Below are 11812 nucleotides of genomic sequence, written 5' to 3' on the forward strand. Positions count from 1 at the left end.
CAGGAGTTGGGGGCGAGTGGTTGTTTTTGGTGCTCAGGTTAATTCCCCCCTCAAGGAGTGCTCACTGCTGTGTCTGTGTGCTCTGTTCCATACCTACCCCCTTTCTCTACAATTCTCTCTATACAGTTACCTGAAAGGAGGTGGCAGCCAGGTGGGGGGGGTCTGTCTCTTCTCCCAGGTGACAAGCTACAGCACAAGAGGAAACGGCCTCAAGTTGTGCCAGGTTTGTTTTAGATTGGATATGAGGGAAAATTTCTTCACTGAAAAGGTGGTCAAGCATTGGAAGAGGCTGCCCAGGGCAGTGGTGGACTCACCACCCCCAAAGGCATTTAAAAGGTATGTTTATGCTTAGGAATATGATTTAGTGTTGGCCTTGGCAGTGCTGGGTTAATGCTTGGACTTGATGATCTCAGAAGTCTTTTCTAACCCTGATGATTCTATGATTTCCCCATTGAGCTTCCATCCCTCACTGGATGATTGCCTACCTCCTAAAATTTAATAAGACTAGAAATGTCTTTACGCTGCTCTCCCCATCTGTGTGAGCCTTCAGAGACTTCCACCTGAGCCTTGCACAATAAGCAAATTATCAAATTATTGATAAGCAAAATATCAATGAGCAGTTTTGCTGGAGAGGAGAGAGCATGGCAAGGGTATCCACAGAGTTCTGGGACACTGAGTAGAGCCAGAAGCAAAGCAGGGCTGGTGTGATGTTTGTTAGGGTGCCACAGTTGCTGAGTGCCAAGTGAAAATATGCCTGACATGGTACTTAGGTTTCCCCTAATCTGGCCACAGTCACTTGTTATTTTAGACCACAAGTATTCATAAGAAACTTTGCCATCATTGTGACAGAACAAATGTCTCATGCATTTTTATAAAAATATTTTGGGCTGCTCTGCACTCTTTGGGTTATCTGAGACAACCTACTTGTGGGTGTCTGTCGAGCACTGGCTCCTCCTTTCACCTTGTCTTTCATTTTCTCCTCACCCTACAGGCAGCCAGCTGGTTGAACACAAGCCAAAACTGAGGATTTCCTCTTTTCCTTTCAAGGGATGGGTGTTTGGAGATTTATCAGTAGTACAGTTGTACTTAATCAGATAGAATCTGTCCTGTGTAACTAAGAAGGCCCAAACCATGTTGCTGGCATAAGCAGCTATTCTACTAAAATTGCCACTTTACATTCCACATCTTTTATGGTTTTTTAAATTAAAATTATTAGTCACTTGTGCTAAAATGTCCACAATGCAGTGACATTCTACTAGAGCTTTTCTGTACTGTCATTTCCTATTATTTGTTTAGAAATTACGACCACAAGACTGTGATCTTTGGAGAGAAGACTCTCACCCTGCCTATGCCATATATAAAATTTTAATACCAAAAGTGGACCGAGTTCATCAGAGTCCTAATTAGTTCTTTGGAGAATCTACTTTGTGCAGCAGCCTGCGCTGTCCATATTGATATGAACATATTATATAATCAGCTTTAGAGAATGCAGCAGTCTGAAGGCTGGGTTCTGTGTCCCTGTGCTCAGTCACTACCCTGAGGAGGGCACTGAAAATCAGCTGAATTTCACTAGAAAATAGGCATTTCTGCTGTGGGTTTTTTAGGGAGTTGTAGAACAATTGGTTATCTTCAAATCAACATTGTTTGCAAACTGTGCTCTCCAAACATGTTTTTATTATAGCAAGAGATTTTACAAGAGGAGTTAAGATGTTCCCTTTTGCTGTCCAAACTGGGTGATGAAGTCATGGAACATGCTATTTTAATAATTTGGAACATGCCCCAGGAGTTGATTGAATGATCTCTCTTACTGTGTAAGTAAACTGCACGTTTCCACGCAAACATCAGAGGAGTCAGAGCTGCAATCACAAGCCTGCAGGATCTGCTCTATCCCTGCATGGTTTTTTACTACCTGTTTAAACATTAAACATTTTTAATAGACAATTGCAGCTTGTCAACAGAGATACATCTCTATAAAACTGAACAGTGGGGGAAGTGGAATTGCTGCTGTGACCTTAGTGATAAGATATTTAAGTATCATTTAGTGAGAGAGCTTTTAGAAATCTTAAGACCAGAATCTGAGGGTTTGCATCTTCCTTTTGATGAGTCATGACCCCTCTGTGCTTGAACAGGCCATCAAGGTACAAGGAAGAAATTTCCTCCCTGTGAGGGTGGTGAGGCCCTGGCACAGGTTGCCTGGAGAAACTGAGGCTGCCCCATCCCTGAAGTGTCCAAGGCCAGGTTGGACAGGGCTTGGAACAACCTGGGCTAGTGAAAGGTGTCCCTGCCAATGGCAGGGGGTGAAACGGGATAAGGTCCATCCCAACCCAAACCACTCTATGATTCTTAGATCCTGAATAGCAGCTTTGCCTCGATTTTCCAAGGAGAAGTTTGAGGTCTTCCCTCAAAAGTGGAAACGGGAAGAAGAAATCAACTGTTGTTTGGGAGGCAGGACCTTGATAGAGATTCATCATCTCACTCCTGGCTCAGGTGAGTGATGTGGTCCATTTTGTCACCTCTTTCCCCAGGGTAGCAGGTTCTCTGCCTTAGTCATTCTGTACTATGGTTGTAAGATTGTTCTGATGTATTTAGATCTAAAAACTACACACTAAAGATAATCTTGTCTAAAGGAAACACAAAAGAATATCCTCTAAAATTAATACATGAGAGAAATATAAATTAGGGCACATATCCTTCAATCCTTATGGGTAGGAGACCCATAATTAATTATTATATTATATATTATTACATAATAACAATAGGTGGGAGCAGGCCCTGTTTGATCAATTTGTTTGGTTATTACCCATAACCAATTCTTGGTTATAAATAGCTGAGGGAACTAAAACAGTGACAGATGAAGGCAAAATTCCCAGATGAGAAAAGAAATAGAGACCTGTATGTGTTCAGAAGTGGCAGAGTACAGGTATTTCTTGACATTGCAGCCCTTTATCTTAGACACACACCAAACCAGAGATGAACAGCACAATGTAGGTTTGACACTTTTATTAACAAAGAACCCATGGGGCTCATTCATTAGTACAAAATACAATCATGTTCCTGTATGTTAAACAGCTTTTTTTTTTTTTATTTTGTCTCTTTTAAACTGTTTCACAGTTATCAAAACAAAGCCCCTGCATATCGAACTTATTATTGTGCAAACAGTAATTATTTTTAAGGATCAATTTCTGCACTAAGCCAAGTGCCAGAGAGCAGAATTTAATCTTGTTTTCACCCTTCATTTGAAGGGCCATGTGTGCTTCCTAAGAAACACATAATAGTTGACTTTTTTTTGCAGCAAACAATCTAAGGCCACAGTTTATCTGCAAAGAATAAAAAAACAACTCAAAGATTTTAAAGGAAAAAAAAAAAAAAGCACATCTTTTACCCTTCATTCTCTTGTTTGCTTGACCATGATTATACCAGGTAGCACACATCACCTATCAGGTATTACAGTCCAAAAAAGCACCTAATGTTCTTTAAGCTAATTTTTTGAATTATTAACATGCAAGTTAATACACAGCAACATTACTTTTCAAGTAACTATAATGGTGTCTGTTTAAGGAAAAGATGCTTATTCCCTTTCCAGGTGATGTGAATGAAAATCCTGCATTGATTGTATGGGCAGGCCCTCACTTAAAAAGGCATGAGAGCTACATCTTGAGACTTACTTATTTTTAGAATGTCCTTTCTAAAACATGCACTCAAAATTTTGGTTAAAGCTGCATTTGCTATAGAAGAAAATACTTAATGTTGCAAATGAAAAAAAAAAAATAACTGCAGTTTGGAAACATGGATCTCCATCAGTCTGTCTTTCACACTGATGCAAAAGTGATTTTGAGGTGAAGTGCTAGAAATGAGACAATGTAAGGAAGTCGTACTTGAGAGAAGACTAAAAATATATACGTGTGTATGCCTGTAGAAAAATCCCTGCTTCTTATATGAAGACAGATTTCATAAAAAACCATTTAAACTTTCTTTAAACTGCAGTTACTGATGAAATGAAGGAAACTCAATTACTGTTTTTGTAGTTATCAGAAAGTACAATGTTTTACCACATGAAGCACCGGGTTTTAACCCCAAACCCTTCTGTAAGACATATGGAGTAGTTCTAATAGTCCAAAATCCCCTGTACTTTAAAGACAGGACTGTAAACGTGCGTGCTGACAATGCTGTGTTTCTGCTCCTGTAAGTGATCTGTTGGTGGTGGTTTATTTATCCCAATTGATGCTTGGCAGGAAGCAAACATTCTACTTTAAAGGAAGGCAGCAGAAGGGCACGTTAAATGCTGTGCCTTCACTCTTAGCAGCAACAAACTCTCACTGTTCTAAATGACCTGAGGAAGAAAACATTAAAATATTGCACCAAAACAAAATTAAACAGCAAAAACAAACAAGGAAACAGACCAACATATATAGTATGGATAGCAAATGACCAGTGCAGCCCCTGACAATAGATCTTTTAGACAAAAATGCAGGAGTAATGAAAAGCTTTGTGCCATTACCAGAGGACTTTGTTCCCCTGATATCTGCTTTCACTTCAGTTATAAGCTATGTCTATTCTGGGTATATTTACACCTCTCCCTACGCCTCTTATCTCATTCACTAACCACAGAAACCATTTAGGGTCCCTTTTAGAACCTTGAAGTATACTGGAGCTTTAACAAGACTTTTTTTGGTCTCAAATCTGACCGTAAGTAAATATCCAAAACAGAGGTAGGCTTATAAAGGCTTTTGAATAAATAAGTATTGTCCATTTTGCTAAGTATACCTGCTGTTGGCAGAAGGATTCTCCCTTGCCATGCTTCCCCTTATCATGCTATCCATAGGCTTAAGATGCAAAAGAAGAACTCACAGTAGAAGAGGCTAGAATAATTCCCTTAAGAAATCCCTTGAAAGAAAGCATAGTGCATAAGCTTGTATCAAAGTCCACTTTTCTCTTCCATACTTGTGTCTCTCTCTCAGGAAATGGTTGCCTTCATAGTATTGCGTAACAGCTACTCTGTCATCCCTGGTGCCTTCAGGATCCTTATGAGTGATGAAATAGTACCACTTGGCAGTCGTGAGAAGGGCAGGTTCTCATGAAATACAAAGTTAAGCTGGAGATAAGACTTCACCTTTTAGTAGTGTTCCTTTCCTGGATGCAGACAGTGCAAAGCTGAAGCCCCTTGAACACTGGAATCTTTTTTGGAAATGTTTTCTTACCCCACATTCTGTTCAACTACGCAAGTTCTACTACAGAAGTTCTCAACATCATTATGTACATTCTTCCAGAGTGTTCCAAACAAAATACAAATTCTTTTCTCTTCAGAAGATCCATACATCTCCTCCTCGTACTTTGTGTAGTGTGTCCACTTTTGGGAAAACATTCAGTATTTCATGCATTCATTTTCATTTCAGCATTTTCAGGTACTTCTCAAGTATCCCAAGCTTGGCTGCTCCCACGTTATTCCTCTGTGCAGACTAATCCAGCAGATTCTCTTTTATCACCAAACGTGCTCATACCTCCTCCTCCATTTTCCTTTGCCTTTCTCGTACACAAACTGAAGTTTTGAAAAAGAAAACTGTCTCCTTTTTAGCTGCACTACCAGCTTAAGCAGCAGAAAGATTAAGACATTCATCACAATGATGCTTGTTACAAATCCTCTTCAGAGCCTGAACGAAACGGGCTGAATTTCTTCTACATCAGTTGGATGTGGATCAATCTAGGGACAGAAGAAAGGCAACAATTACTGCCTGCAATTCCTGCATTTAAGTATGTGTTTTGGTTTGTTGTTCTTTTTTGCCATCTGACAATCAAAACACCACCTGCTATTTATTTTTTTACCTCTGAATAAAGAGGTGGAGGCTGAAACCGGAACTCTTGTATATAAGCAAAGACAGGACAACACAACTGTTCCTCGCAGTCAATGGGTGGTGGATAAGCAGGAACATGTCTGGAAAACTCTTCCTCAGACACTACATCAGCATAATTTGGTGGTGCTGAAACACAAGAGATGCTACTGTCAAATTTCAAACTATTCACTCACAGCAAGACAACAGCTGTAGTACAGTATATCCAAACCCATGAAAACTGTATTTATAAAACATTGTACAACTGTCAGATTGTATGAAGTGCATTAAACTCATACATATTGAAACTAAAATTATGTGTTCAGTAAGCTTAGGTGATTCAGCAGGAACACAGATGCTTTTAGGGCAACTCCAGCAACAAGCCTGTGCTGTATCAAGATATATTCAGTAATGAATCAATTAAGTTCCTAAGTAGAATTCCCACTATCAGAATTTAGCTATTTCAGTCAGATAGGGGTAAAGATAAACTTAAGGAAGGCTGGAGTTAGGGTAACCTCACCCAATCCTTTTGGACCTGAGACTTCTCCTGAGTCATACTTCCATGGCCTACATCCCTAGAGTGCCCATAAGCTGGCACTACACCCATCTGCTGCAGACAGTGCTGTGCTGGATAAAAAGAGTTCAATATGTGTTACCTTCAGGGTGTTCAGGCATGGTCAATGCCAGCCAGCTCATATCCATACTAAACTGGCTGGTAATGCTGGAGTTTCTGCTTGAAAATCCAATACATGGAATAGTGCCAATCACCAGAGGCATTTCAATCATCAATTTCTTAGCACCAGGAATATGGATATACACCTATGTGACAACCCCCAAACAAAAGAAAAAAACATCATGAGACCCCACTGAATGCTCCTAAAGGCTGCCCTACTTCCTTCACTGCAAATTGTTTAAAAATTAAGAGCTTTCTGATCCCAGGTATGTTCAGCTAATACCCTGACAGTGTTCCTTTCCTTCTTTCTGTAACTTGTCTCTAGGTGACATTTAAAAACATCTTGACAAACGTAATTATGCACTTGGATTTTCAGTCTTCCCACTACTGAAAAGAATCACCAGAGGAACCCATTCAGCTTGAACTACTTTCCCATAAAAACCTCTGCAGGTCTCAAACTAAGCTGCTTCTTCCTTAGAAATATATTTTCATTTTCCCTGTTATTCCCATCTTTCCATCTCAGAATCTCTTCATGATCTTCAGTTTCTGATCTATATATATGGTTTATGATATTTATTTATCACAGAATGGTTTGGGTTGGAAGGGACCTTAAAGATGTAGTTCCAACCCCCCTGCCATGAGTAGGGACACTTTTCCCTAGATTTACATTTGTCATTCCCAAACTAAAAACCTAACAGCTACTCGGTAAATTCTTCTGTTCCCAACTCAATTGTACATTTGAAGAACCAATACTTACAGCTAATGAATATTCTACTCTAATAATGCAGCAGTCAAGTATAGAGGGGGATACAGGTGGGATTTTCAGAGTTTTCCCATTCCAGGTATCTGTACTCCCAGAGGCAATGTGGTTTCCTCGGACATTGGCAACCATCTGACGGAAGGTTTTTGTCTTCCCACTGGCCAGGTAAGTTTGTGTTTGGAAAATGGCAGCTTTTGGAACAATCAAACGAGAAGAGCAGTTCTCAATTTCTGCATAGATTGGTATGGCTTCCCCTTAGAGACAGAAAAAGTCCAATGAATAATTTGTATTTCCCAACTTTCCTCTGGGAGTATCAAAGAATGTTACACGGCACGTACATCATCTGGCAGTGTTATGAGAACAATACTTGTGAAGTTTCCTCAAGCTAGTTTATTTTTTTCAGAGTGGTATCCAGGCAGAATTATAGCCACCTACTACATTTTATATATAAACAATGATTCATTTTGAAACATTAAGCATAATATGAACAAGCTATAAAAGCTTTATTTGCAAATTATGCCCCAATCTTCCTTTTATATAGTACTAAATGAATTTCAGGATGTTTTATTTTATTTCCTCAATGTCTCTAATGCTATCAAGATGACAAAGAAGCTGCTAAAGCCCATTCTTACAAAAGTGTAAAGCTACACAAATGACATAAAAACCTAATTACATCCCCAATTAAGTATTTTATCCCAAATAGAAGCATTTTATTGTTCTTTACACTCAAATGTACATGGTTTTTCTGGAAGATTAACAGGACTTCCTTTTAATTTATATTTCCCAAGGGGAAAGGCAAGATGATGTTTGTTAAACCAAGTTCATATAGATCTTAATTTACTCCTACTAAACAGAATTATTCTTTGAACTCTAAAGTGTTGGCTTCACACAGATAAAAACCCCCAACTACTAGGTGTTTAATATTTACATTTTTAAGATAACTACTCTTACCATTACAGTATCCCTTCCTCTCAATTTTGGCACTGAGAGACACTGGCCCAGAGGTGAAAAACCAACAGCCAACCATCTTCTCCTGACTTCTTAGAACAGGTGTCTATAAAACACAGAGCATTTTTCATTTTATGGGACAAAGCTCTCAATCACTTGCAGTTACTGTTATCCATGTCAATCATTGCAATCCAGCTCTAAAATCCACTTGATCTGAATCACTGAACTGCTCTGTGCATGTGGAGTTTTGCCACCATGTGCAATGGAACCAAGGTTTGGCAATCTGCACATTTCTGTTTCAAAATCCCAGCCTGAATTTAGACTGTATCAACTGGGTAAGACAGAGACCAGAGTCTCTTTGAATGTGATCTGTCTTCAAAAAGAAGAACCTTTCAAAGGTCTCATGGAGTGCTGTGGCAAAAACTTAGGCTCATGACAAAAAACATCTTAATTATTCAAAGACTGTCACATTAGATGACATTTTGTAAAGTTTTCATTAGAATAAACTTACAAGCACACATGTCAAGGATCCAAGCTACTTAAAATTATTTACTGGGCAACAGCACCCAGTCAGTATAATAATGAAAATTGGTTTTATATTTATTATAATGAAAAAAAATCTGTTTTGCAGTTTTGGTGACAGCCTTGGAATGCCCTGACTGGCATTATCTACTTTATATGCCTCACAGCCCTCTCCTGTGCCATTACCTATGGGCTGCTCTGTCCTTACAGAATCTGGATATGATGCTTTCAAACTCCTAATAGATAGTGTTGAGTATAAAGACTATTCTGCTTAAAGATGTCACTGCCAAAATACTCTGAAGTTCTCTCTAAAAGAGATTAAAATGTAAGCACATAAAGAGGAAAAACACCCTACTCAAAACATCTCTTAGCTATGTTCACGTCATGATGTTAAAATTATCCTATAATTTTAAATAAAATAGAAATTACTCATTCATATTTAAATGAATAACCATTTAGATCCAGTTGCTATCATGAAAGTGCAAGGTATAATTTTATATTATTTTCATAATATGGGCTGAGATAAAAGAATCCAGCTCATTAGCTTCCATCTTGCCTATTTTCTCATTACTTAATGCCTGATCTTTCTTATTACTCTACAGTATTTCCAGTCATTACAAAAAACTCAATGCTTTAATGTGGCCAAATCTGTCATAGGGAAATAACTGACAGGATCTCTGGAGCAGCTGTGTGCACACACTTCATGTTGGAAAACGACATGCAAAATGGAGGGATATGTAACATAATGGCCAGAGCATAAATGACAGGCTGGGCATGATTAATACTCTTCTCTAATTACTGTTCCTCAACCTACTATTATTGTAGAGTTTAGGACACTGCAGCCCTGTGAATGTAGTGGCTCTGGTAAGACTAAACTACTCTACACTCATGCATTATTATTATTAAGCCTTATTTATGCATCTGAAGCCTGCCTAACTTTTTGGCAAGAGCATCTCTGCCAGCAGGGATGTAATCAATGCTATTAAAAAAGCCACTCTGTTTGCTATTCACACAACCTAAGATCATCTATTTATAGAGAAAAGCTTAGGGAGCTTATATGCTTTCAGAAGTCAGAAAATGACACTCCAGAATAACATGGAAATGCTTATGGATGTGAATGCTGCCTGGAAATGTTTTATTTTTTTGCAGCTGGCTTTGAAGGGGGGAGGAGGAGTGGAGGAAGGACCCTCTTACCAAGAGAGCTGGTGAGCTGACGTCGATATGGCTGATGACCTGGAGCTCTGTCTGCACACTCTGATCAGGAGCTGCAGGCCTCTCCAGGATGGCTTTCACATAGTACTGAACACTGCCATACTTCCCAGTAAAAGAGGTCACCAGAGGTCTGAAACAAGCAGTCACAAAACCATTACCCTTAATTAATAATTCAGTTCCAAACGTGAGCACTTCCAGTGTACACAAACGTTTAACAAATTTACAGCTCGTACTTTTAGGGCCTGGGGGAAACTGAAGCCAACAAGGCTCGTCTGTGGGGTCTGATTAAGAGAAACATATAAAGCTGATACTAAAAAAAACACAAGTCAAATTACATTAAGATAATGTTGCACTACAAGCAGCGTCCAGCACAATCCCTTCAGGTTGGATTATTTAACTTACTCTTGAGGGAGCTGAAAGCTGAACGGAAATTCGTGTCTTCCATCTAGAAGAATTAAGTTTTCCTCACCTGTAGGATGAAAATGAATAGTATGTTTTAGTTATTCCAGAAATAGAACAAAGCAGATGCTTTTATAAGTTATTTATGTATAAGAACACCCAGATACCAGAAGTTTTTATTGATCCCAGTGGGTTCTGGACTGCAGCCCGTGCTTTATTTGTGCTGTGCTGTGATTTCAATGAAAAACAAAAATCAAGGAAACATGGGAGACCTTGAGATTCAGTTCAGGACTCTGGCCAATTTCGAATCCAAAATGGCTTCTGCAGAGCACAAAGTAAGTTTCTTTTCCTTTTCAGCAAGACAGCAGTTAATCTGCTTTTCCAATTAACAATTAAACTAACTTCTGTGCTAAAAAAGCTGCAATTTAAGGTCAGTATGATGAAATACTATTAATACATGAGCTCCCAATATACACTCATAGAGGGCCTGCTGTTACACAATTCTGAAGGCCTAAATTTACTTTCTCTGCAGCTCAGCCTGAGAGCTGCGTTTCACTCTCACAGAACAAAATGTCGCTGCTCTGTTTTTTAGTTTTCCGACGCTGCCATAGGTGCTGCAGTGCCTGAGTGACAGAGCTCTGCCACAGCGAGCTGCCTCTGCTTCCTCAAGCCATTGGAGGAGCCCGACTGCTCCCAGGGTCTTCCACGGGGGTTTCCCAGCTGCTGCTTTCAGAGCACAACCCACACGGCTGACGGAATTCACAGGCGGGCTGAACCTCTGCAGGGAACTCAATTGCGGATTTTCTTACAGCCCCATTCCGCGTTTTTCAGCTACCGCGCAAAAAAAGTCGGTGGGCGGCCACTGGCGAGGCTGTGGCATCTTCCCCGGCCGAGGGCTCTGACGGCGGGGCGGCGATGTCCTCACGGGCCTGAGCACCCGCTGCCCATTGCCAAGGGGCCCGGCGCCCACTTCTCCCCCTCCCCTCGCTGCCCACAACGTCCCTGGGCGCCTTCTCCGCTCCCTCAGCGCCACTCCCCCGCTCCCACCCCCGCCGGTCCCGCCTCACCTTCGGGCGGGTCCCTCAGGAGGCTCTGTCGGATGTCCAGGTACCGCACCTCCGCCTCCCTCCGCGGGCCGGGCCCCGGCGGCCGCACCGCCACCCCCCAGGCTCCCGCGCCGGGCCCCGCGCCGGGGCTCTCGCTCCAAGCGACGCGCGCCCGCCCCGCGGCCTCCAGGCGCAGCCCGCGCAGCGGCAGCGGCCCCGCCAGCTCCAGCAGCACCTGCCCGGACACCGTGTCCCCGCTGCAGTAACCGCCGCCACCGCCACCGGCGCGCCGGGCCTCGTCCTCCAGCACCAGGGCCAGCGTCTTCACCGCGCCGCCGGCCCCGGGGCCCGGCCCGGCCGCCGCCATCGCTCCCCGGCCGCGGGGGAACCGCGCCCGCCCTCGCCCGGCGCTTTAAACCCGCCCGTG

The 11812-nt window shown here is 41.5% G+C and overlaps 1 protein-coding gene across 2 annotated transcripts; it reads right to left on the bottom strand.

Moving 5' to 3' along the window:
* Positions 1 to 2985: 2985 nt before the first annotated feature.
* On the bottom strand, positions 2986 to 11763 carry ARRDC4 (arrestin domain containing 4). Of its 2 annotated transcripts, none has more exons than XM_027644385.1 (8): positions 11407 to 11763; positions 10343 to 10409; positions 9923 to 10070; positions 8210 to 8312; positions 7256 to 7449; positions 6482 to 6644; positions 5821 to 5975; positions 2986 to 5698 (listed from the first exon to the last, which is right to left on the bottom strand). In XM_027644385.1, the coding sequence occupies exons 1-8, from the start codon at positions 11750 to 11752 to the stop codon at positions 5642 to 5644; spliced, it is 1233 nt and encodes a 410-aa protein (XP_027500186.1). In that variant the 5' UTR covers positions 11753 to 11763; the 3' UTR covers positions 2986 to 5641. The 2 variants fall into 2 exon arrangements, with proteins under 2 accessions (XP_027500186.1, XP_027500185.1); XM_027644384.1 differs by having other exon boundaries at positions 7256 to 7512.
* Between the last annotated feature and the right edge of the window lie 49 nt (positions 11764 to 11812).

The sequence above is a fragment of the Corapipo altera genome, unplaced genomic scaffold (genome assembly GCF_003945725.1).
Source record: "Corapipo altera isolate COAL_440 unplaced genomic scaffold, ASM394572v1 50, whole genome shotgun sequence".
NCBI classification, from domain to species: Eukaryota; Metazoa; Chordata; class Aves; order Passeriformes; family Pipridae; genus Corapipo; species Corapipo altera.